At 40.2% G+C, this 25,709-nt stretch overlaps 1 protein-coding gene across 1 annotated transcript in view; it reads right to left on the reverse strand.

Moving 5' to 3' along the window:
* Nucleotides 1–25,709, reverse strand: part of FNDC3B (fibronectin type III domain containing 3B) — a 314,399-nt gene that overhangs the window by 118,060 nt on the left and 170,630 nt on the right. Inside the window, exons 4-6 of the mRNA XM_081329788.1 lie at nucleotides 19,071–19,147; nucleotides 5,829–6,072; nucleotides 4,892–5,188 (exon numbers count right to left, since the gene is read on the reverse strand). Of these exons, the coding sequence (XP_081185914.1) occupies nucleotides 4,892–5,188; nucleotides 5,829–6,072; nucleotides 19,071–19,147 (618 nt within the window). The remainder of the gene's footprint in view (nucleotides 1–4,891; nucleotides 5,189–5,828; nucleotides 6,073–19,070; nucleotides 19,148–25,709) is intronic.

Below are 25,709 nucleotides of genomic sequence, written 5' to 3' on the forward strand. Positions count from 1 at the left end.
AAGAAGGAACAGATAATTTTATTTCAATATGATTTTTTTAATATGGCTATAAATATTTTTTAATATGGCTATAAATATAAAAACAATGCACACCAGCCTAACAATAGAAATCATTTTGGACAGCCTCATAGGAACAGTTGCCACTACAGAAATAACTTATTTCTTCTGCTGAAACAGAAAGAATTCAAGTCTATATATTTTATGAAAAAGCCAAAAAAAATTAGTTTTGTTGTATTAACAAAGGTATAGGTATCCACTGGGTGTGCGCAGAAATGGGTATTAAAGGTATGTGGATGAAAAACTTAACATTCTACATTTTATAAAAACAAGATGGACGCTTTGGTCTAGTGGTTAAGGCACCAGGCTAGAAAATGGGAGATCATGAGTTCTAGTCCTGCCTTAGCCATGAAAGCCAGCTGGATGAGTTTGGGTCAGTCACTCTCTCTCAGCTCTATTCACCTCACAGGGTTGTTGTTATTGGAAGAGGAAGGTGTGTTGGATACGTTCACCATACTGAATTATTTGTAAAAATAATAAAGACGGGATACAAAGCAAGCAAACAACAAACAGACAAACAAACAAACAAACAGGTCCTTTGTTCTGGGATTCCAGAAGCCAGCTTTACAGACACGAGGTGAGCTGTAAACCTGAAGCAACCAATGATGCTTGTTTTCTTTAAAGAAGGCAGAAGACTATCGAGCCCAGGGGTAGGCAACCTCGGCTCTTTTATGAATCATGGACTTCAACTCCCAGAATTCCTGAGCCAGCCAAGCTGGCTCAGGAATTCTGGGAGTTGAAGTCCATGAGTTATAAAAGAGCCGAGGTTGCCTACCCCTGATCTAGCCCTTCCAACTTGAAAAGCAAAAGAAGAAAAAGGCAAACAATTAAAGTGCTGCCCTTTTTCCAATTCAGCAGCTGAAGTTACTTGCTGAAGTCAACAAACATGGCCAGCTGATTGGAAGACAGGACAGACATGCCACTGTAGTTTTGACATGCAGGGCATCGCCATGGAAAACAAAAGTACTGAGCTTAGGCACAGGTGTTTCAGCTTACTGCAACTACACACTCAGGCCTTGGCAACCCTAGCATTGCAACTCTACTATAAAGGTAAAGGTAAAGGTTCCCCCGCACATGCGTGCTAGTCATTTCCAACTCTAGGGGCCGGTGCTCATCTCCGTTTCAAAGCCAAAGAGCCAGCGCTTGTCCGAGGACGTCTCCATGGTCATGTGGCCAGCATGACTGGACGCCAAAGGCGCATGGAACGCTGTTACCTTCCCACCGTAGTGGTCCCTATTTTTCTACTTGCATTTTTACGTGCTTTCGAACTGCTAGGTTGGCAGAAGCTGGGACGAGTAACAGGCGCTCACTCTGTTACGCAGCACTCGGGATTCGACCCACCAAACTGCCGACCTTCTGATTGACAAGCTCAGTGTCCTAACCCACTGAGCCACCGCATCCCTTCTACTCTACTATGGTGTCCCCCAATTCTGTCTTCTGACATCTGAAGCCCTTACCTCAACTGCATGTTCAGACTCAGGCTACATTTGCCTATAGAAGCACAAGAGTTACCAAATAAAGCAGTCAATCCTTTTCAATTGTTGCCTTTACCCCTTGATATAAATTCCTTGAGCAATTGGAATCCATTGCACTTGGACGGTGGTAGTATGAAAAAGGCTGCAGTTCACATTTTAGTTTGCTTTATCTGGAAATGGGAAGCTATTATCTTGTGCTGGCAAGAAAGTCCCAAAGTACTTTTTCTTATCACATCTGCAGGTGAAGTGGGTGTAGACTTAGAAGGTGATGAAGTACATATACACATACACATATTGCAGATCATAGATCAACTTTTGTTGCATGCCTCAACTTGGTCTCGCTCAATTGTCTCTAATAAAGGAGAATATTTGTAGCTCAGAGTTGAAATGAGGGTTCCTTGGTGCTCTCTGAGCTTGGTTGTTTTCTTGCAGATGTTTCTTGCAGACATACCAAAACAGGGTACCGATGATATTATTTTATTTTATTTTTATTTTAATTCCATTTATATCCCGCCCTTCTCCGAAGACTCAGGGCGGCTTACAAGCTTAGCAGTAGCCTTCATTCTATGTATATGCCTGCTTATTAGGGCTTTCACACACACCCCAAGCGGCATTATTACAAAGTCAGCTTAATTGCCCCCAACAGTCTGGGTCCTCATTTTACCTACCTCGGAAGGATGGAAGGCTGAGTCAACCTTGAGCCTGGTGGGATGCGAACCTGCACTAATTGCAGGCAGCTGGTGTTACTTAAGGAGGCATTAGCCCACTGCTCCACCAAGCCTCCTAGTTTTGGTAATGGAACATCTGCAAGAAAGCAACCGAGCTCCAAGAGAACACCAAGGTCTCCTCAATTTTTCTCTCTCTCTCTCTCTTTCTCTCTCTCCAAAAGGATTCCATTCTACAACTGAGATATTCTCAATCAAGAAAGATTTGCACACACTATTGTGCCAATAGTCTACTGCTAGTTATGATTTGTCCATTTCAAAAGCAATCCCCAAAAGTCAAAGACAGCTTTACTAGAATTCAGAAGAAGCAGCATCCATCAGATAATAGACTGAAGGACAGGGAGCTCACACAATTTGTCACTGTCATAAGTCACTGTTGCTGAAGTACATTATAACTAATTTTCACTGCTATACAACGTGGTCAGAATTTAAACTGCATAGCACACTTGGTTTGAAGAAGACTTGGGTATTATTTGATAATCACTACCTGTGCTGGTTCATGAACATGTTTGGAGATTACCAGACTTTACTCAGTCAGCTTACTCTAGCAATTAACTGAATTGATTTTCTTTTTGCTTAGGTTTAGCCCTTTATCCCCAGCCTTCCAAAATGTTTCCACAGTCAGAATAGCCATTGCAATTCATTACTTTATAGCTTAAAAGCATTATAAACACTCTGTTTATAAGGAAAGACAAAAGCCAGTAGAATTTGGTTCCAACATGGATGCAATGAAAGAGGAACACAGGAGACTCCTTATTCCAGGCATGCCAAACTCGCAACATCACATGACGTCATGCGATGTATCGCAACTTTTCCCCCATTGCCGGCAATGGGGTGGACACGGTTTCGGTGTGATGCATCTGGCCCGTGGGCCAGCAGTTTGACATGCCTGCCTTATTCTGTTTATTCAACTACCTACTACCTTTTCCAGCCTTCTCCATCCCCAAGGCCCTCCAAGTATGCTGAGACGGTAGAATTACCATCTGAGAAATTCTGGGAATTATAATCCCAATTTAGGCAAGGTCCTAAATTGAGACAAGTAAGTTTACTTTGCCTGGCAAAAGAATCTCCAGTAGAATATTAAACTGCTCCCTGACCTTTTTCTCTGAATAAGCCAGGGAACAAATACAAGGGTTTCTGTATATAAAGAACTCTGTCATAGAATTACAATAACCCCAATTAACAGTATGATGACTGCTGACTTCATACGATCACTTCACAATTTTCTACAGCAGGCATTCACACTGATGGCAAGTTTATTTCAGAATACTAATACTAGCAACCAGAACAACAAGCAAGCCTTCGGGAAGATTTCCCAAATGCTTAGATCTCCATGCCAGCATATGCTGATCTCTTGTGTGTGATGTGGCACTAAAAATAAGGGCTGGCAACTAGAATCTTTATGTGAAATGAAGAATAACTGCAAGGGAAAAGAAGGGGCCAATCAAAGCAGTCAGTAAGAATCTGGAGGAAGGAGAAAAAGCAGTGAAGGAAGAAACCAAGCCCTGCAATGTTCTTTAAGGGGAACATATAGGTAGTTCTCGATTTACAACCATTCATTTCTGACCATTTCAGGTTACAATGGCATTGAAAAAAGGGACTTGTGATGGTCTTTCACGCTTATGACCATCGCAGCAACCCCTTGGTCACGTGATCAACATTCAGACGTTTGGCAACTGACTCATGATCCCCTTTTGCGACCTTCCGACAAGCAGTGGGGAAGCCAGTTTCACGTAACAACCCTGCTTGCTACTAACTTAACAACTGCAGTGATTCATTTCACAACTGTGGCAAGAAAGATCACAACATGGGGCAAAACTCACTCAATGACTTAGCAATGGAAATTTTGGGCTAAGTTGTGATACCACGGCGAGGACTACTATACTTACAAAATGAGCATCACCCAACATTTAAACAAACAACATGTATGTTTTCAATTAATCTTTTTTAGCACTAATTGGGAATTGACTGAAATATCATGTTAGGGATTCACTCCATGTCTACTTAAAAAAAGGCCACTGAATGTGATAGGACTTAGGATAAGTACATCTGTGGACAAGGTGAGTTAGGAAGCAAGAACGGCAGTAATCCCTTTGGAGCTATTTTCATTGTGCAGTCTAACAAACATTGACTCAGAAGATGAAATTCAGTGGAACTTGGTCCCAGGTTGGGGAACATAAAATTGCAGCCTAAAAGAACAAGAATAAATATATCAGGTCTCATATCTGTATGGTTTTGACCTAAAAATGTTTGCTAAAATGTGTAGCATGTAAGAACAGCTGGAGAGACCTGCTTTGTGTTTCTATGTGAAACAATGGTTTTCTCTTTCTTTTGAAAACTTGAGATTTAACAAACTCGTGTATGTGTGTGTGTGTATACACATATACATACACATACATACATACACACACATATTCACATACACATAAACACACATATTTATATATTTGCGCATGCACACACACACGCACGCACACACACACACACGTCTTTTCTACACATGGCCTGGGTCCCTTGTATTTCTTTATTTTTCTCCTTGGTTGTTTCCAGAAATCTGAAACGATAGGAAGAAATGCAAAAAGAAGAAGAAGAAGAACGGAAAAGAAAGGGGGAGCAAAAGATGGGTGGTTTTACCATGCAAATCCTGGTCGCTGGTCTTGGGGCTGCTTCTTGCTCGGCGTTCCGCCTTTTTGACGATTGGCATCCCTCCTCCACTTACGCCTCCCATGCTTCCTGCCCCATTGGTGGCCCCGTTTTGAGCCTTGAGGGTACCATTGTAGACCGTCGTACATACTGGATGACTCTTGTAGATGGCTGGAGGGCTGTTCAAACGGTTCTGGCGATCAATCTGTCTGTCCTTGATTTTTTTGTGCTGGGGTTTGCTGTACTGATCTTCCCTGGTTATGTAACTTGACATTCCATATATGATTTCTGAAATGAAACAAGATCAAGGGATGCAGTTCAGATTCCAATGCAAATTCCATCTGCATTTATTTCCAGATAGTCCTTGATTTACAAGCAGAACTGAGCTCGCAATTTCTGTTGCTAAGTGAGACACTTGTTAAGTGAGGTTTGCTCCATTTTATAGCCACAGTTGCTAAGGGAATCACTGCAGTTGTTAAGTTAGCAACACGGCTGTTGAGTGAATCTGACTTACCCATTGACTTTGTTGGTCAGAAGGTGGCCAAAGGGATCACATGACCCCGGGACACGGCAACTGTCATAAATGTTGGCAATCAAGTCGCAGTGTCCTGGTGTCATGTGATTGCCATCTGTGACCTTCCCAGCTGGCTTCCGACAAACAAAGTCAGTGGGAAGAAGCTGGATTTGCTCAATCACCACATGATCCACTTAAGAATGGCAATGATTCGCTCAACAACTGTGACAAAAAAAAACAACAACCCAGAAAAATCTGACACAACTCACTTAACACCTGTCTCGCTCAGCAATGAAAACACTGATCCCAACTGTGGTTGTAAGTTGAGGACTGCTCGTGCCCGTCCTGTTTCAACAATTAAGACAGCGCAGCAAACATGTAACCTAGATTTGAAATGTTTACAGTTGAGTTTACCTTGCTCTCCATAAATGGTAGGCGGAAGATGATGCTGAGGAAAAAACTGAGGTGGTATATCTCCAGGCCCGGTAACAGGCGGGTAGAAAGCTGTATGAGAGTTATGGATGAAATGAGGATGATGAGTGAGGTATGGTGGTAAGTGGTGAGTGGGAGAAATGGCAGAAGGATAACTAGCAGGATAGCACTCTGGAGATTGAGGCGTGACCACCACCCTCCGAACGCCTGTGCTGTCTTCTAATACCTGCAAAGGAAAAGCAGCTGGATGAATAAAATTAGCATATATATATAGATCTTATACCTTCAATTCTACATGGGAAAAAACCCGAATGACCAAAAATAATAACAGTCACGACTCACGTGTCATTCTTTTCCTTCCATTAAATTGCAAGAGCCTTGGTGGAGCAGTGGGCTAATGCCTCCTTAAGTAACACCAGCTGCCTGCAATTAGTGCAGGTTCGCATCCCACCAGGCTCAAGGTTGACTCAGCCTTCCATCCTTCCGAGGTAGGTAAAATGAGGACCCAGATTGTTGGGGGCAATAAGCTGACTTTGTAATAATGCCACTTTGGGGGGGGGGCGAAAGCCCTAATAATAAGCAGGCATATACATAGAATGAAGGCTATTGCTAAGCATATTTGATTTGTGCTTAGATTGTAAGCTGCCCTGAGTCTTCGGAGAAGGGCGGGATATAAATGGGATTAAAATAAATAAATAAATAAATAAATAAATAAACAGAAAAGCTTTTTTTTAGGGTAAGGAAGACCATGTCTATCTAAGATAATCCAATGCCAGAAATTTCCATGATAACAGCTCACAGCAGACATTCAGGCAGCCCTCCTAATTATAGCAAGGCATTTTGCAACTGCTTGAACAATCAGAATTTGAATGGAGATCAAAGTAGCGCCAGCATGCATAGGTTACTTGTCCTTTTAAAGGACACAATTTGTTTTTTTTTTTTGCACAAATTCAAATGCCAACGTAAGGAACCGGGTGAATACCAACAAGTGTCTTTCGTTCAATATTATTTGTGGAGTTTGATGACAGAAAAAGCAGGGATTTCAAAAACTAAGGCAATCAGACGTGTCAGAAATCAAGACTTAACAGCCAAAGCAGACATTATGCCTGTTGTGGTCTTTTTTTGTCATAAAATGCTCAGAACGGAGTTCCGGCACTTTTGGATGGAACCTTGTAGGGTAGGCAAGGTGGGTTGTATGACATGTGTGAATTCTGGCACCTTTTTCTGTTACAAAAAAAAACACCGTATATCACTGTGCAGAGGATATTTCATATAAAGTTCCAACTGGTTTGAAATGAAGTGGCCTGCTTGGTTTTGTGCAGACCCAGATGTGTAAAGGTGTTCTCTCTCCTGCAGGAGCTGCACAGGCTGCCGATTTGCTTCCAGGTACAATTCAAGAAGCTGATTGTCACCTACAATGTCTTATAAGGCTTGTGACCAGGTTATCTGAAGGACTGTCTTTTTCCAGTCACATCTACCCGACCCAAGAGAGTGGGGAGAAAGGGAAAGTTGCAAGTGCCGTCTCCTACAGAGGTACATCTGGTGGGACCCAGAAGGAAAGCCTTTTCTAGGGTGGCTCCTTCCCTTTGGAACATCATCCCCGAGATTAGATCGGCCTCCATTTTGATGCTCTTTCACAAGGCCCTGAAGACCTGGTTTTGCCAACAGGCCTGGGGAATCCAGAGTGGAATGGAGCTCTTTTACTGACTTGATTAATTTTTGTTGCCGGTAGGTAGGGATTATTGTTTTTATTGTTTGTATGTTGGGTTTTACTTTTGTAAGTTGCCCAGAATCAGTGAGAGTGAGTGAGTGGCCCTACAAATTTTATTAAATAAATACATTTGGATGGGTTGCTGGTTTTAAAAGCTAAAGGGCAAGAAGAATCTGTCTCTCTCATCCATGGATTGCTTCCAAATGTCTGTGTTGTCGGCAGATTTTGTTCCAAGATGCTGGAACTGGAGGTCCAGTTCTGAATCAAGTGATTGAAAGAAAAGTGCATGAGAGAAAAAGGAATAAGAAGAAGACAGTCAAACTGACTTGAGGGTCTACTTATTTTTCTTGACCAAAAGGAGAATCCTGGGTCATCTCCAAAGGGTGGATCTGTGTTGGTTAGAAAGTACTGCCTACTTAGTTGTTGTTGGTTTTTTTTTGAATGGTAACAAGGAAAAGGCAAACAAGCAGCTGTTGATGGTTGGCTTGCTTGCATTTTTCCTGCTGGAAAGTATAAAGGAATTTGGGCTATTAGAAAAAAAAGTAGTGGCTGCCATCCAAAAAATGTTGGGAAGAATAAAATAATTTAGAAGTTGAATTCTATCGTTGGAACAGTTGATCGGACAGTTGCCACTACATCAGGTTTAATCCCCAGAAAGTTCCAAGTTCCAAGTGTCCTTGGCTTTCCAAGTTCAGCTATTCTCCTGAAAATGATGTAGCTTCAAAGATTCTAGCTTTAGAGGAGCATGCCAAAAGATTCTGTCAAACGGTATATTAATTGTCCTTGGATTAAAGGAAGGTCTCACTTTGATTATTGCCATGGGAATTAGATGCTCCATACATCTGTCCTTTTGGACCTTTACCCAAGGCTTCATAAAGTGATTGAATCCGCAGTTACTTCAAGTCTTAGATAATCTATGTAATTTCAGAGGCCCATCAGTCCAATATTTCTAGCCTATAAATTATAAAAGTTCCCCCCATAATTTATCCCAAGAGGTTTGGATTATGTTAGAAATAAGGCTGAGCCAAAAGAGAGTGGAAACAAATGCATGGAAAAATTCAGGCAGTTCAGAAAAATAGTCAGTCTTTTAATTATTACTCAACTGGTAGATCTTCCCATATCTCATTACTTCTAATCCTATTCTAATTATTCCAACCCCTATTCCAATTATTATACACTTAGGATGGATTTCACATTGTAAATATGAATTTTGTCGGTACTTTTAAGAACTATGAAATATTGTGCTTTAATTATATTATCTGTTCTCTAAGCCAGGGGTCCCCAACCCCCGGTCCCTGGTCTAGTAATGGGCCGTGGCATGCCAGCAACTGGGCCGCACAAACAAAGCCCCATCCATGAAGCAGTACACCAAACCACACACCCTCCGGTCCAAGGAAAAACCTCTTTCCATGGAACTGGTCCCTGGTGCCCAAAAGGTTGGGGATCTCTGCCCTAAGCTGCTATGTGAATAAATCAAGCAATGGTAATCCACCTTTGGCAGAAATCTGAGGTGTCATTTACAAAATGTTGGCTATATGGACAACATACAGCATTTTGGCTAAAGTAAGGGATACGTTGGGAGCAGTGGATGAATTGCTGTTCTTTTTAAGACTGAATTATGGAGATGATTAACAAACATTTACTACATATTAACCAAGTATACTAGCACTACTCAGAGTCAATCATCTGTATCAACAACCTGTCTTCTTTTGTGACATTTCAATTAGTCCTAATAAAGGCATTAATTTTGTTCCCTAATGATAAGAACGGCTTCCCATTTGCTCTTTAGATATCTTTCATAGATTTTATGTCAAGCACACTTTCTTTCCAGTTCTTCTGTCTTTTCCACCCGGTTCTGGCCTGGAGAAACTCATAATCCCATCTCCCCAGCCTCCCCCCACTTCCTCATTTTATGACCATGATTTTAGTTTAAAGGTAATTGTCATTTTATTGGATTAGGAATATTTATTGATTCTAATGTTTTATGCCGTAAGCTGCCCAGAGGCCATTTCAAAACCAGATGGGTGGCAAATAAATTTAACAACAACAACAACAATAAAATAATGTGAGAGTTGACTTGAGAGCCAGACTTTTCCAGAGCAGAGAGGCCAGTAATGTGAACAAATTAAACATTCATCCAGTTCAAGGCCCATTAGTGTAAGATGACAGATGCCAACCAATTATTTTAGTGTTTCCATCATAATTTCTAATAAAGGGTTTTTGTTTTTTAAAAAAAACATTTTAAAGGAAAAAGAATGACCAGAAAACAAAAAGAAAACTGAGATTAAAAAGAATAAAATACCAAATAAAGCAGAAATTTACAAATATCATAAAAGTAAAAAAAAATCCTACAAAGCTTTTGATAAGAATTTTCAATAGTGCTGTAGTTTGGTTTTGCATGCTATGTCATTTTAAAGTTTCTTTTGCTTACAATTTCCCTATAATTTTAAATTTTCAGGTCATGATTAAAATTAAATTAGTATACAAGAAACAACACAGTATACAATGTGAAGCAAAATATAAAGTTACAATAATTTCTGTCTAGTCAAAAAAGTTTTGTGCTTACCATTGTAAACATTGTTTGTTTGTTTGTTTTAAAAAAATAAACTTCAAATTTCAGATCAGGTAGAAATTCATACATGGAAACATAATCCAACTATCGTTTACACATTGAATTAAATTCTAGGTCAGTTCTCCTTTTCAAATACATGGTTATTTCACACATCAAGACACAGTTTTGCAATTTGATGTGCTACTCTTTGACAGCTCTAAAGAGTTGTCTTGTGCCATGCCCAAGGTCTGAGTCCTTAAATCTAATCAAGCTTTGCCAATTCAATTGTGAGGAATCCATTGCTGAGCTCCAGCCCATGAGCTTGCCAATAAGGCAGGCAAGACAGAACTATTTATTAAGGCAACATTTGTAAACAATCTTTCCAGCCTATCAAATGGTTGCACTCCTTAATGGCCTTGTTCCATGTTCTGTCACTAATTCCCCAGTGTGACATAGCAAAGAGAGTGTGTCAGCCAGAAAAAGATGGATGTTTCATTCCTTGGCTATACAGAAGAGGGAGGAAGTATGTGTAAAGCCAGAGAGGGAATCATCTTCCATTATTTTCCACTGTAAGCAATATTTTTAGGACGCCTCCTTTTTTGTTTGTGGTTTAGGCTGCTAGAACACACTAAAGAACCAACAAGTCACGTAGCATCACAAGGATTTGGCATGGAGGCAAGCAGATGAAAAAGGGCAACTATATCCTTGGGGACAGTGTTATCACTGCTTTTCTCTAAGTTTTTGTGAATTGAAGACAGGAGAGGACAGATGCTCATGGGGGCTAGCCAGATGGTAGAAAGAAAAATAACAGAGGTATAAATACACATGGATGTCATTATCAGATTTACATCCTTCCTTTGGTTCTAGAACTCAAGCAAGCATATGTATATTTCTTGTGCCTATTTTCCACCGCCCTGTGAGGCAGTTGGGTCAAGAGAGATTGTCTAGTGCATTGATGGCGAACCTTTTAGAAGCCAAGTGCCCAAACTGCAACCCAAAACCCACTTATGTATTGTCGGGTGCTGGGTGGGCTTGGCCCATTGGGTGGGCGTGGCTGCGGTGGTAACAGCAGACTGGGTGGGACTAAAAAGTTCAATCAATTCCAACTTTGCAAGATCTTTTTTTTTCCCTGCAAAAGTTGAAATTTGATTGAACATTTTTTCTTTTTTTCTTTTTTTTTTTGCACACGGTGGCAGAGGCCTAAAGTGAAAAGGTTTTATGAAACACAGCTGAATGCCTAGGACTGGGCAACAGCGTGCGTGCCCACAGAGAGGGCTCTGCATGCCACCTGTGGCATGCGTACCATAGGTGACTAGTGCAAAGTCACCCAATAGGATTTCATGGCTGATGGATTAGAGGACCCTAGGTCATCACACTCCTTACTTAAATCCGAATGCCTTAAGATTATCCTTTGAATAATTTGGGGTTTTCACAAGCACATGCATGTGTCTGCAAGAAAGAATTTATTTGCATGCAAGTATCAGCCCATGAGTGGCCTTGAATTAACCCAATGGTTCTCAACCTGTGGTCTTCGGACCTTTGGGGGCCACGATGTAGTCATAGAGGGCCTGTGAATGCTTGAAGAAATGTTATGATTTAAATCTTGAGTTAAGTCTTGGGGGTTCATGGCTATAGTCCATGGCCAGAAAAATTATTTAAAGGGTGTTTGTGGTGAAGAAAATATTGAGAAGCACTGAGTTAGCCTATTACAGATAATCCTCCATTAAGGATGGCAAATCGGGGCAGGAATTGCCATCACTAAGCAACACAGTCATAAAGTGTAATGTCACACAAAGGCTTTACTTGGTGATGGCAGTTATGGCAATCTTGGTTTCCATTGTTAAGCAAGGGTCATGCAGCCTGTTAAGTGAGGACCTCACATGACTTCCACCCAGCTTCCCTATTGGCTTTGCTTGTGAGAAACGAGAAGGAAATCTCAGAAATTGTGATCATGTGATTTGGTGATACTGTGATTAGAAGAACTCCAATGAGTGGTCATGAGTACACCTCATTCAGTGCCATCATAAGTTTGAATGGTCACTGAATGTATGGTCATTAAATGAGATCACCCTAAAAGCCATTAGCCTTAGCTCCATCTCAGTTGGCTATTGTCTCTTTGCTTCACAATAGGCACAGCAACCAATGAAATGTCCATTAAAATGAATTAAGTAACTAACACTTACTACCTCAAAAGACAATTACAGCCAAAAGTAGTTAACCACGCTGATCGATGAAGTTGCTTGGATTAGCAACAAAACATCTCAGATTAACCAAGTTTGGTTCAGTTACCATGATTGAACCTTTAGACACTGATTAAAAGCCATGTATTCTAAACGATGATGGGGTAATACAAGCAAACTCAATCCTAAAGTATTGTTATTTGCATCGAATTAACAATCTATGATATGTCTGGTTTTCATCATAATGGGGATGCAGAGCTGAAGACTAGACTGAGAAATCAAAACAATATCTCAAAAGCAATCCACTTCCATAATACTGTCAACAAAACTACAGGCATGTTTTCACTAGAAATCAAGACCAGCTTGACGGCTGCTCAGTCTGTGTGTCAAACTCTTACCCTGTTAGTCTAGACAATCTACCTGTAGTATCTAATAATAATATAGATTTGCAACAATATCAATCCTTCTGCTCCTTGCTCCCAGCCTTCTGGGCCAGTTCTGGAAGGAAGAGTTGCACCTTGCAAAGTCCACCAAGGAAAGGGGTTCTCATCCTCCCTTTAAGAGCGGTTTGCATTGATATAGGTTGAGAGGGAGAGATTGCTTCCTAGGCCCCTCTTTTTTGGGGTGACAAAGAACACAATTTTTTTCCCCACCCCGCCCCCCCATCAACACCTACTCCAAACGGCTGTGATGGATCATTTGTCAGTCTGAGCAGTGTATTATTTATACTGTATCTTTTGACTTCAGGCTGGTCAATTCAGATTGTCAAGGTTCTATCCCAATTCCTGAATGAAGAGCCATCTGATCCAACTCTATTCTACAACAGTCAGAATAGAACACAACTGGACTCCAGCAGCCCAGGAATGACACATGGGTTGTATTCAACAATGAGCTCAGCATGGTTGTGCATTAACCTATTTTCTGCATCTGGAGAATACATCAAACCATAAACTGTCCAAAACAGTTGCGTCACAGAAAGCAAGTCAGAAAAAAGTAACAATGGTCAACATATCCCGAACTTAGCAAGTTTTATGTATGCAACCGGTAGATTTTTACCTGGCCCGATTAAGTATATTATTAAACATTCTGGCAAACAGATGAATAACTAATCAAGCCCTCCTGCATGTTCCATACCAACAAGTGATAACCTCTTTTTCTCCTGATCATTTTTATACAGCGTATATAATAAATGCAACATTTTAATCTGGATTTGCAATCAATGGGTAGCCGAGATAATGTTCAAGCATATTCTATCACGATCTGAAAGCTGGCATAATAAAATGGAAAAAAAGAGTGTAATGGCTTTTGTTTAACAGGTTATTCCTCCATGGGGATATCCGTTTTTAGCTCAATTTTCAAGATGTAGGCTTTTGAGGATATAGGCAAACTGAAGTCAAAATATGTTTTTCTTCACAAATTGGAATGTTCTTATTTCCTTTACATTCATATCTTTCCAGGGCCAAAACAAACATGAGGCAAATTAAAAAATCACTCAATAATCCCATTAATTACCTACATCACTGTAGCTAGGCAAGAGCAAACAAGGGAAATACAGCTATTATAACATCAGCATCAACAAACAACAACAGGAAACTCAACCAAGTGACTACTACGTGCTTCAAGCTGTTATTTTGTATGAAGTTATTTGCAAAGCAGAATGTTCATTTACCACATGGTGAGAAATAGATTTTGATTTAAGAGAGAGAGAGAGGTGGGGGGGGGAATAATATATAGGCTTTTCTTTTTACTATGCAAACCAGCTGCTTTATTTAAATGTTTTTTTTTAAAAAAGAGTATTTCATGAAATTTGCTTTGCATAGGACTTGTGAACAATGACAAGCAATTGATTCCCTGGCAAACTGGGAGCCATTAAAGCTACACAACTGCAGAAGAAACAGTTTTATACAAGATGAGATGTTTTCCTCTATCTGGCCCAGACTTGAACTTACTTTGACTGGCAGCTGCTTTCAAATCTCCCCCATCCTGTGCTATTTCTTCCTTTTAATTAGAGACTTTTAACTAGTGCAACTGCAGCACTGAACCAATCCTGGTTGATATTGAAAAGTTAAGCATACTCAGATATAGTTAGCGCTGGATGAGAGATTACCAGAAATCCTACAAACGGAGACTAAATTTGGACATCTGGAAAATAGCTTCCTAGAGGAATGTAATGGCAAACCAAGCTCATCTATTGCCAAGAAAATCTCACAGGCATATTTGTGAAGTTACCAGAAGTGGAGCCTGACTTGCTTTAACTTCATTCCTACATAGTTCTTACTCCAATTCAGATCTTATTCAGATAATGACATAAGACTCTCATGCCTTGGCTACGACTTGTCTACTGTAACCTGCTCTACACGAAGCTATTAACTTGGAAGTGACAAGTAATACAAACAGAGAGAGAGAGAGAGAGAGAGAAAGAGAGAAAGAGAGAGAATATTCCTATAGTACTTTATATTGCAGGATAGGGTTCAGGGATGATGTATAATCAAAGTTTATACAAAGCATAAGAACGTTTAATAAAGCAGCAAATAAATACACTCATTTAAAATGGTGACTTATTAAAAATGCTTGGAGAAAGGTGTGAATGTCTGTACGCAAGTATACATGTCTCTGTTTTTCTGTCTGTCCATCTCTCTACCTTACATAGGGTTGGTTATGAGCTTGTTAAAGTTTGAATGACTGACACATAAATACGCTGGTTCTAAATTCCAACTGTTGGAATTCTTGTACCACAAATCTTTCATCTTAAATAAATTTGCAAAAGAGAACTCTGTGAATTTGTTTTTGGAGTTACTAGCAGTGGAATTCCAGAAGAGGAAATAAGAATTCTTACTTGGGCACAATGTCTTGAAGACATGCAGATTGTATCATAGCATCCTTCTGGCAGTGGGAGGCATGATGGTGGTTTCCCTCTTTCCTCTAGGATCAGTTTTGGTTGGTACTGATGGAGTCTAACCCTCAATCCTCACTACATTTACTGCCTCAGTCTTGATTCTAGGGGAGGATACTGACTAATATCCACCAGCACCAGGTTAGTTATTGTCAGTATGTTGATTAAATACAGCTATATGTCTTAATCTTTGGTATACCAAGCAACGTCAATGAGATTCTCTTTCAGTGTCTTGAAGCTATGCGAGAAGAGCAGCCTCAGCCTCAGCTCTGATAAGACTGAGCAGCTGTGTATTTTTGGGCCATCTGGATACAGAGAATTTCTGCCTATGGTTATGGATGGAATCGCCCTACCCAGACACAATTCCTTCTAGGTGGGACTCATGGTTCCTGGTCAAAGAGCAGGTGGCAGTTGTGACTTGAAGAACCCTGGCACAAATTTATCTTGGGGACCAGCTCCACCTATTTTTCAATTAGGAGGCTATATGCCTACGCTGCTTTCATTTATCACCTGCTTCTTAGCTTGCCTACAGATGTTGTGGGGAGGGGGGTGAGAATGGAATGCAGGCTTCAGACATCAGACTGCCAAGCCTTGAAAACCAAGGTCATCCAAGAAATGCTTATTGAGAACTGAAACACTCTCTCATAACAATTGTCTGACCCCTTATTGGATAATGTGACCTGCACTATTTGGGGGGAGGGAGATTCTGTACTTTTATTATATTGATTTAGGCACCAATTAACCAGAGCTGGTTTTCCTTTCATCTCTGCTGAAATGATTTGCTCAATAAAGTTTTGTATTAGAGATTGGGTCATCTCAGCTATGCTTACTTCATTGGGTTGATCAGTCGGAACCGTGACACCATACTCAAGGTCATCCATGCCAGAGTCACCTGTCATTTGGGTTAAATGTGATACACTCTACATAAGGCTGCCCTTGAAGACCACTCGAAAGCTGTATCTGGTCCAGATGGAGTAGCTTGAGTAGTTATGGCTGCATCTCACTGTTCTCATAAAACTAGTATTTAAGAGTGTTGCATTGGTTTCTGGGTACAATTCATGGTACCCTATATGGGATGTCCAGAAAATTCAGCTGGTGCAAAATACAGCTGTGCGAGCAGTTATGTGTGCTTCTAGAACATGTTACACCTCTGCTCCACAAGCTGCACTGGTTGCCAAACTGTTTGCGGGCCCAATTGAAGGTGCTGTTTTTATCTTTAACCTACTTCACGGCATGGAACTGAGTGATTTGAGGGACTGTCTGTCCCCGATTACATCTGCCTATGGTGGTTCCCATCATATTTGGCAGAAGAGGCTTGCTGCTCATCCTGTCTGTTAGAGAATTATACAGGTAGTCTTTGACTTACAACAGTTCATTTAGTGACCATTCGAAGTTACAATGGCACTTTAAAAAAAGTGATTTTTTAAACATTTTGAACACAGTTACGACCATTACAGCAGCCTCATGGTTAGATAATCAAAATTCAGATGCTCAGCAACTGACTCATATTTATGATGGTTGGAGTGTCCCTGGATCACGTGATCATCTTTTTGTGGACTTCTCACATGCAAAGTCAATAGGGAAGCCATATTCACTTAACAACTGTGTCACTAACCTAATAACTGCAGTGATTCACTTAACAACTATGGCCAGAAAGGTCATAAAATGGGGACAAAACTCACTTAACAACTGATTCACTTAGCAACAAAAATTTTGGGCTCAATCATGGTCATAAGTTGAGGATTTGGCAGGTCCCAGGAGGCACGCCTTCTCCGTTGTGGCATCTGCCTTATGGAACATTTTCCTACCGAAAGTAAAGTTGGATCCATCATTAATTGTTTCCCAGAGGTTTCTAAGACCTGGCCATGTAATCGGGCCTGTTGATCCGAGGGCATCAGTGGAATGTTGAGGTGGTTCCATTATTGTTGTTAACATCTAATCTCTATATGCTTTATGTGTTTTTTTTAAAAAACTTTTTAATAATAACAGTTTACGTAGGTTTGTTGATTTATATCTTCATAGTACAAAGTCACATGTTGTGAGATGGGCGGCCGTACAAATTTGATAAAAAAATAAGCAAATAAATTCAAGGTGCTGGTTACTACCTATAAAGACTTTCATGGTACATAGCCAGGTCATTTGAGGGACTTTCCTCCTTTCCTTACTTCTACCTGGCTAAAAGTTTTGTTAGGGTGGCCATGATCCAGGTCTAGTCACTTAAACCAGAGTGCCCCCAAAACCTTTGGGCACCAAGGACTGGTTCCCTGAAGAGAGGGTTTTTCCACGGACCGGAGGGGGTGTGGTTTTGCATGCTGCCTGCATCCCACAGATGGGGCTTCCCTTGTTTGCACACCCCGGTTTCTGGCATGCCATGGATCGGTACCAGTCTATGGCCTGGTGGTTGAGGACCCCTGACTTAAACAATGTCATCTTGTGGGTCGCAGGAGGCATGTCTTCTTTGTCACTGTGCCTGTCTAATGAAACAACATCTGTCCCTTCAAATTCAGATCAACTTCATTCTCTTTGTCTTTCTGAAAACCTGTTTTCTCTTAGGCATTAAGTCAAGGGATTTTGTGCCCATCTTGATGATTTCTGACAGTTTTATGCTCTCTGAAGTTGCCTCTGGCACAAGATGTTTTGCTATATTTCTACATCTTTTTTGTTACTATTCATTGTTTTCAATCATGCACATCCCCTTAAGTTAGTATTGACTGGAAAACTCTAGAACTCAATTGCTTGATTAAATAAATAAATGTCCTAATAAAGCATAATTTGAAATAATTCATCAAAAATGAATGTCAAATATGATAATAAAATCATGACAGAATTATGAATAAATATCCCTTGAAGTAGGCTAGATCAAGAGATAGACATGGCAAGGATTTTAGGAATGCACCTTATTGTAGTGAGGTAGATTGTCAGAATTTTGAAAGCCTAAGTTACTCCCTGTTCCATAATATACCATTTTATTTTATAAAATAAAATAAAATAAAAATCAAGGTGAGATAAATTTGAATTTCTTTCTCGTGCACTTTCTCAGAATCTGTTCTGCAATGGCTCCCTTTCTCCTTCCTTGTCCCCTAGGTCAGTTCTGCATTCCTTCACAAGTTCAGCATCAGCAAAAGGACCATAACTATCTCATGCTGGAGCACTTAAAAGAAAATAAGCGGACAGGGCCTACCAGATGGAAATGGGAGAGTCTCTTTAAGATAGGCAGAACTCTGGATGTCTTCCCAGATTAACAAATACCTGGTCAGTTGCTGGAAACTAGCAACATTATTAAGAACATTACTTCAGCTCCTTCTGATCTATATGTTTAAATGTATGGAAATCAGTTACAGAATGTATTTGATTTTTCTACCAAGACAGAAAGGAAAAACAATAAATGAAATCCTTATCCATTTTTGCAATGGAAATGCATTAAGCTGAGGTGGAAAAAGCAGTTGATACTCAACCCAAGAGATGACATAATAAACACTTCGTCTGACAGAGTAAAAAAACAGGAACTGTCACAATAAAAGAAGCCAAAATAGAATTACTAGAAATGCCTGACTTATAAACCAGTGTCAAAATTATCTTCCTTATGGCCTGAAAAAAAAGGCAATGAACTAAAATGTCACAGTGAGTAAGAATTCTTTCCCTTCAGCTCATAGTAATTAAGTACCGGGCAAAGAGTTGCTGTTGCATATCAAATCTATGCTGTTTTTTAGATTTAACTAGTCATTGTCCACATACACTCACATCGTGCCTTTGAAGCCAGTCTTGAAAGCTTGACATTTGACTGTTTTTCTTTAAACGAAAAGGAGAGAAATTACAGAAATGCCATTACAGAATTGGTGGAGATTACACAATCCAGCCGTGCTACATTCTACTGCTGAAGAAAGCATACCTGTGATATATAACCTGGAGGCACATGTATGGGAGGAATAGATCCATTGGGGGACATCATAGGTACCTCTGCAGGTCCTGTGGGACAGGAAAGAAGAAAATTAAACAACTGAGACACAATTAATGTAGTGCACTCTGCTGAAAATTTCCAGGATAATTTTGGTTTTGTTATAAAGCCCATTTGGGGGGGGGGAGGTTACATGGAAGAGAAAGTCACACTTTTATACTTATTTCCCCAGTTGAGAGAATCTATCTTGACTGGTTTTGTACTGGTTGCACATTAGAGTCTCCTGGCTTTGGGGGTAGATTATAAATACTAACAAATGATAGATAGACAAACTTGGGCTGCATCTGTCCTTGTAATGGTATTGTTAATGTTGAAGCAACCACTGTTTCCAATGTGTTCTGGCTTTCTTTTGTATTCCAACTTATGCAAACCCTGCTTTCCTTCTCACACACCTACGTGATAGTTATGAGAATGCACAACTGTTTCTAAAGTAACATGAAAGAAACTAATACAAGGGCAGTAGCCACATCTCTCCAGGTACAAGAGTATTTTTGTTAAGGGTTTCTAAACCCAGGTTTGTAGTAACCTTTCCAACACTCCTAGTTACAATCAAACACCTATGTCAACTTTGAGCAATTTGGTTTATTGTGCTTACACCCAGATCTGATTCACAAAGCTTGAGTATCAAACATGGGTACATCTTGGTTTACATTTGGAGTAACAACCTGAGGCTGAAATAATCATACTGACTTATCAAACATGAGGCTGAAATAATCATACTGACTTTCATGACTGATAAGTTTTCATCCAATAGGAATAGCTCTTGCTAGTGTATATCTCAAAATCTAAACTGCACCAGAAATTGTTGATTGATGCTTTACAATGGTAATAAAAACTTAGGTGTTACTACATACTACAAAATAATTTTGGAGAATTACATTCACAGGGAGCTATTCAGATGTAGTGAAGACATTTAAGGAAGCATCTATATAACAACTTAAAAAATCTGAATGGTTCAATAAATCAGAATTATGATCCTTCAAAGATATGCTCAGATATGCTGAAGATACCTATTTGATGATAGCTAGAGAAGAAGACTTAAGGAGACTCTTGCTGATGGTCAAAAACCAGATAATGTCAACAGGCAACCCAGTGGGAAGTTAAACAACAGGAAGGTGACAGTATCAAACTTAATTTTTCATAATCACAAAAAGTCACAAGAATGATATTTGTAGCCATGAAATAAAAGGATGTCTACTATTTGAGAGAACTAAGGTAGATCTAGACCAGAGGTCTACAAACCTAAGACTTGTGGGCTTCAACTCCCAGAATTCCCCAGCCAGCATGGCTGGCTGAGGAATTCTGAGAGCTGAATTTCAGAAGTCTTAAAGTTGCCAAGTTTGGAGAAATATTAAACTGCAGAGATAGAATACTGACAACTTAAGAAGATGTTATCAAGGCAATATTTATTCCAAATGTAATATCTCTTTGGGTAATCACCAAAACTGAACAATGAAAAGTTGATTCCTCTGAACTGTGGTACAGTACTAGAGAAAATTGTTGAGGAACCTTGGAATGCAAGAACAAACATCCCTACGTTGCTTACAATCACCTTGGGTGACTATATAAATGCTCTAAATAAATAAACCTGTCCTAAATGAAATAAAAGTAGATCGCTCACTGGAAACATCATTAATGAAATTAAAACTATGATATTTTACACACACAACGGAAAAGTATTGGAGAAGACCTTGAAGTTTGGAACAGGGAAGGCAATTGAGAGAGACTGACATAAAACAAGATAGAATAGAATAGAGCTGGAAGGGATCTTGGAGGTCTTCTAGCCCAGTCCACTGCTCAAGCAGGAGAACCTATACCATCTCAGACAAGTGATTGTCCAGTCTTTTTTTAAAAGCTTCCAGTGATGGAGCACCCACAATTCCTGAAGGCAAGCTGTCCACTGGTTAATTGTCCTCACTGTCAGGAAGTTTCTCCTTAATTCCAGGTTGCTTCTCTCTTTGATCGGTTTCCAATCGTTGTTTCTTGTCTTGCCCTCTGGTGCTTTGGAGAATAAGTTTGTAGCAGCCCCTCAAATACTGGAATACTGCTATCATGTCATCCTATTTCTTCTTTTATTTAGACTAGCCAAACCCAAGTTCTGCAGCCATTCTTTGTATGTTTTAGTCTCCAGGCTTTTGATCATCTTAGTTGCTCTTCTCTGAACTTTTTCCAAAGTCTGGACATCTTTTTTGTTGTATGTGTAAGATGGCTAGTGACTGTCACTGATGACATAAGCATAAATTTACAAGAACTCAAGGGAACTATTACTGATGCAGAAAAGTGATGTTCATTGGGTTATAAAGAGTCAGAAGCAACTGAAAGATAGAACAACAATTGATACAGAAAAACTCAGTCAATTCACAGAGTACAAGATACAAGCTAGAGACATCAAATTCAAAACTTGGTCGTTGCTATTTATGGCACACTAACTCTTGATCCTACCTAGAGATCCAGCTATGTGCAGAAACATTCACAAAGATCTGCAAGCAACGTTTAGGTTGTATAAATAAAATAGTAAACCACATAATGTGAATACTGTCCTCACGTAAAAGAAACAGTTGCAGCTTAGTTTTGAAATGTCTGACACTACTCACTGAAAAAAGGCACAATGTGAGAGTTAAACACAGACCAAATTGCCACTCACATGGATGAAGTTTTTGACATCTGCATCTAGATATTTTTTTTTATCACAGTCACATTCAGTTTTACATATGTGAAGATCTATCTCAGGAACATATGAAAATCACACAACTCATCACCTCAGTGTTCCAGATTATAACCAAAGAATGTGGTTATATAAGCAAGAGACTTAAAAGTTTCCACTCAAAGCTCCAGCCTTGGATGTGAAAAATTCCTTTCTGGAGGATCAAATATAAATATAGCCACGCATGTAACATAAGGATTAGAATCCTGAACTAAAAGTTACATAAATCTAGGTAAAATGGAAAATAAAAACCACAGACATAATAGCTTAAAAGTAAACTTCCTTAAACTGTTAACCTCCAGCGATCTTGGGATCCTAATTCCTAGAGTTCTTTTCTGGGAATTGTACTCCCAAAACATCTAGAGGAAAATCTATTGGGCAGAGACTTTGTTTAGAAGAGAACAGGCCAACTAGTTTCACTAATGCCATAAATCATCCAAAGTTACAAGGCTAGAATTCTGCCCAAATTTTTACTGTAAGTAAAAATGGTGGGAATGGGAGCAACTTACGGGAGCAATTTATGACCTTACCCACTGGCTTTACCAATGACTTCCCTAGTGGGAAGCTGGTAGGGAAAATCACAAATGGCAATCACATAATCAAGGGACTCTGCACCCCTTGGCAAGTAAAAGTCTGTTGTCAAGGTGCCAAATTGCAATTATGGGGCTGTGGGGATGCTGTGATGATTGTTGACTGGTTGTAAATTCCCCATGTTCTGTACTATTATAACTTGGAAGAGTTTCTGAATGAAAATGGCCATAACTTGAGGACAACCTATATACACATAAACAACAGCTCATGAGGTTGTTGCAAGTGAAGAAGGAGACTGCAAAAGTTGGGTTGAAAGTAAACATTAAGAAAACCAAGATCATGGCATCCAGCCCTCTCAATTCCTGGCAAATAGATGGGGAAGAAATGGAGGTAGTGACAGATTTTATTTTCCTGGGCTCCAAGATCACCGCAGACGGGGTGAAATTAAAGAAATTAAGAGACGCTTGCTCCTGGGGAAGAAAGCCATGGCAAATCTAGACAGCACACTAAAAAGCAGAGACATCACCCTGCCAACAAAAGTGAGTATAGTCAAGGCTATGGTCTTCCCAGTTGCAATGTATGGCTGTGAAAGTTGGACCATAAGAAAGGCTGAGCGCCAAAGAATTGAGGCCTTTGAACTATGGTGCTGGAGAAGACTCCTGCGAGTCCCTTGGACTGCAAGGCGATCAAACCGGTCAGTCCTAGAGGAGATCAACCCTGACTGCTCTTTAGAAGGCCAGATCCTGAAGTTGAAACTCAAATACTTTGGCCACCTAATGAGAAGGAAGGACTCACTGGAAAAGAGCCTAATGCTGGGAAAGATTGAGGGCAAGAGAAGAAGGGGACGACAGAGAATGAGGTGGCTGGATGGAGTCACTGAAGAATTAGGCGTGAGCTTAAATGAACTCCAGAAGATGGTAGAGGACAGGAAGGCCTGGAGGAACGTTGTCCATGGGGTTGCGATGGGTCAGACACGACTTCTCAACTAACAACAACAACAACAATATATAAGAAATGAGCTGGAAAGGAAAAAAAAACCCAGAATAAATCCCCATTAAATTCTCCTCACAGGAATAAAAGAAGCATTAAAATCCGTCACTTAGCTGAGATTAATTTACACAGGGCTACATCTTGGCTTGAGTATTATATGCAAGGCAACCTGAAATGAGTCTTGCCTAAGCAAATGTCTATGGAGATTCTCAGTCATCCAGGTCATAGTTGTCTCAAATGTGCTTTTTCTGTTCAAAAGGCTTCCTTGAGGAAACAGAAGACGACATTTCGCTTCTCATCCAAGAAGCTTCATCATTTCTGATGGTGGGGGGGGGGATAGAAGGATAAGTGCTGATAGTTGAGACTGGATGGTGGGGTGATGGTGAAGGTGGTTGGGATCAAACTGGATGGAGGGGGAAATGGAAGGATTGCATTTCTTTGCAGTCATCTGGTCATTAGTACTCCCTTAGAGTGCTGAGAGCTCTATTGTGGAAACTTGGGGGGTTCATCCGTGCTGCTTTTGAATTTGGCAGAACTTGAATTTGGAATTATTTTAATTGGGACAGCCAGCTAATCACGGATAAATAAATATAAAACAATAAGCAGATTTAATTCAGATCCTGAGGATCTGCTGCTTGAGGTAGGTGCTGTGTGTCAGTGTTTCCCAAAATTAACATACTATTTTCCACTTTTAGTTCAAAGCAGTTGCTACATGCTTTTATATTCAAATTCCCTTTACAAAAGACTTATTTTAGCCTCAGTCTCTCTCTCTCTCTCTCTTTCTCTCTCTCTCTGAGAGAGATCATATGTGCGCTTCATAAGCAGTCTCTTAACTGCAGGTGTGACCCTCAGACTGTTAATATCATTTTGATAAAGAGTTTAGAGTATGCTGGAAGTGTGGATGATTTATTACTAAAGGATGATTTCACTGCCTTGATGTCAATACTGCAAAAATAACTTACTCATCTTTGTTGCCTGTTATCCAAACAACTACTATTGGTAACTCTATCTGAAGCCTGAAACCTTCTCTTGCCTATAACAATTCCTTGGTTCTTTTAAAAGACTAATATTGGTGTGCATAAATGAATGCTCAGCCCACACAAATGACACTACAATCCAATAGCTAGAAGTCCACTTTTTAATATCCCTGCTTTCCCTAAACCAGTGTTTCTCACCCTTATCAACTTTTAAAGATGTGAATTCCCCAGGTAGACATTATGATATCTCCAACAGATGACCACCCTGTCTCTGTTTAAATATCTCCAGTGGAAGAGAATCTATCACCTTCCAAAGCAATTGTTCCACTGTTGTTATAAGTCAAGGACTCCCTGTATTAGGTTTGACTCCTTATATAAGGGTATTTTATGAATGGCTACACCACCCCTTCATGGATTACTGCCTTGTTGTGGCGAAGCGGCTTGCATAATTCAATGAAGCTATGAGCTATGCCATGCAGGGCCACCCAAGATGGACAGGTCATAGCAGAGAGTTCTGACAAAACGTGATCCACTGGAGAAGGAAATGGCAAACCACTCCAGTATCTTTGCCATGAAAACCCCATGGACAGTACCAAAAGGCAAAAAGATATGATGCTGGAAGATGAGCCCCTCAGGTCGGAAGGCGTCCAATATGCTACTGGGGAAGAGCAGAGGGCTAGTACTAGTAGCGCCAGAAAGAATGAAGCGACTGGGCCAAAGCCGAAAGGACGCTCAGCTGTGGATGTGTCTGGTGGTGAAAGGAAAGTCCGATGCTGTAAAGATTTTTTCTCCATAGGAACCTGGAATGTAAGATCCATGAATCAAGGCAAGCTGGATGTGGTCAAACAAGAGATGACAAGACTGAACATCGACATCTTAGGAATCAGCGAACTAAAATGGACAGGAATGGGTGAATTTAATTCAGATGACCATCAGGTATACTACTGCCGGCAGGAATCCCTCAGAAGAAATGGAGTAGCCTTCATAGTCAATAAAAGAGTAGGAAAAGCAATACTGGGATACAATCCTCAAAATGACAGAATGATCTTAGTTCGAATCCAAGGCAAACCATTCAATATCACAGTAGTGCAAGTCTATGCTCCAACTACCAGTGCTGAAGAGGATGAAATTGACTGGTTCTATGAAGCCCTACAGCACCTTATAGAACTAACACCAAAAAAATGATGTCCTTATCATCATGGGGGATTGGAATGGTAAAGTAGGAAGCCAAAAGATAACCAGAATAACAGGCAAGTTTGGCCTTGGAGTACAAAATGAAGCAGGGCACAGGCTGATAGAATTTTGTCAAGAGAATACGATGGTCATAGCAAACACTTTTTTCCAACAACCCAAGAGGACCCAGATTGTTGG

The sequence above is a fragment of the Vipera berus genome, assembly GCF_964194415.1.
Source record: "Vipera berus genome assembly, chromosome: 5".
NCBI classification, from domain to species: Eukaryota; Metazoa; Chordata; class Lepidosauria; order Squamata; family Viperidae; genus Vipera; species Vipera berus.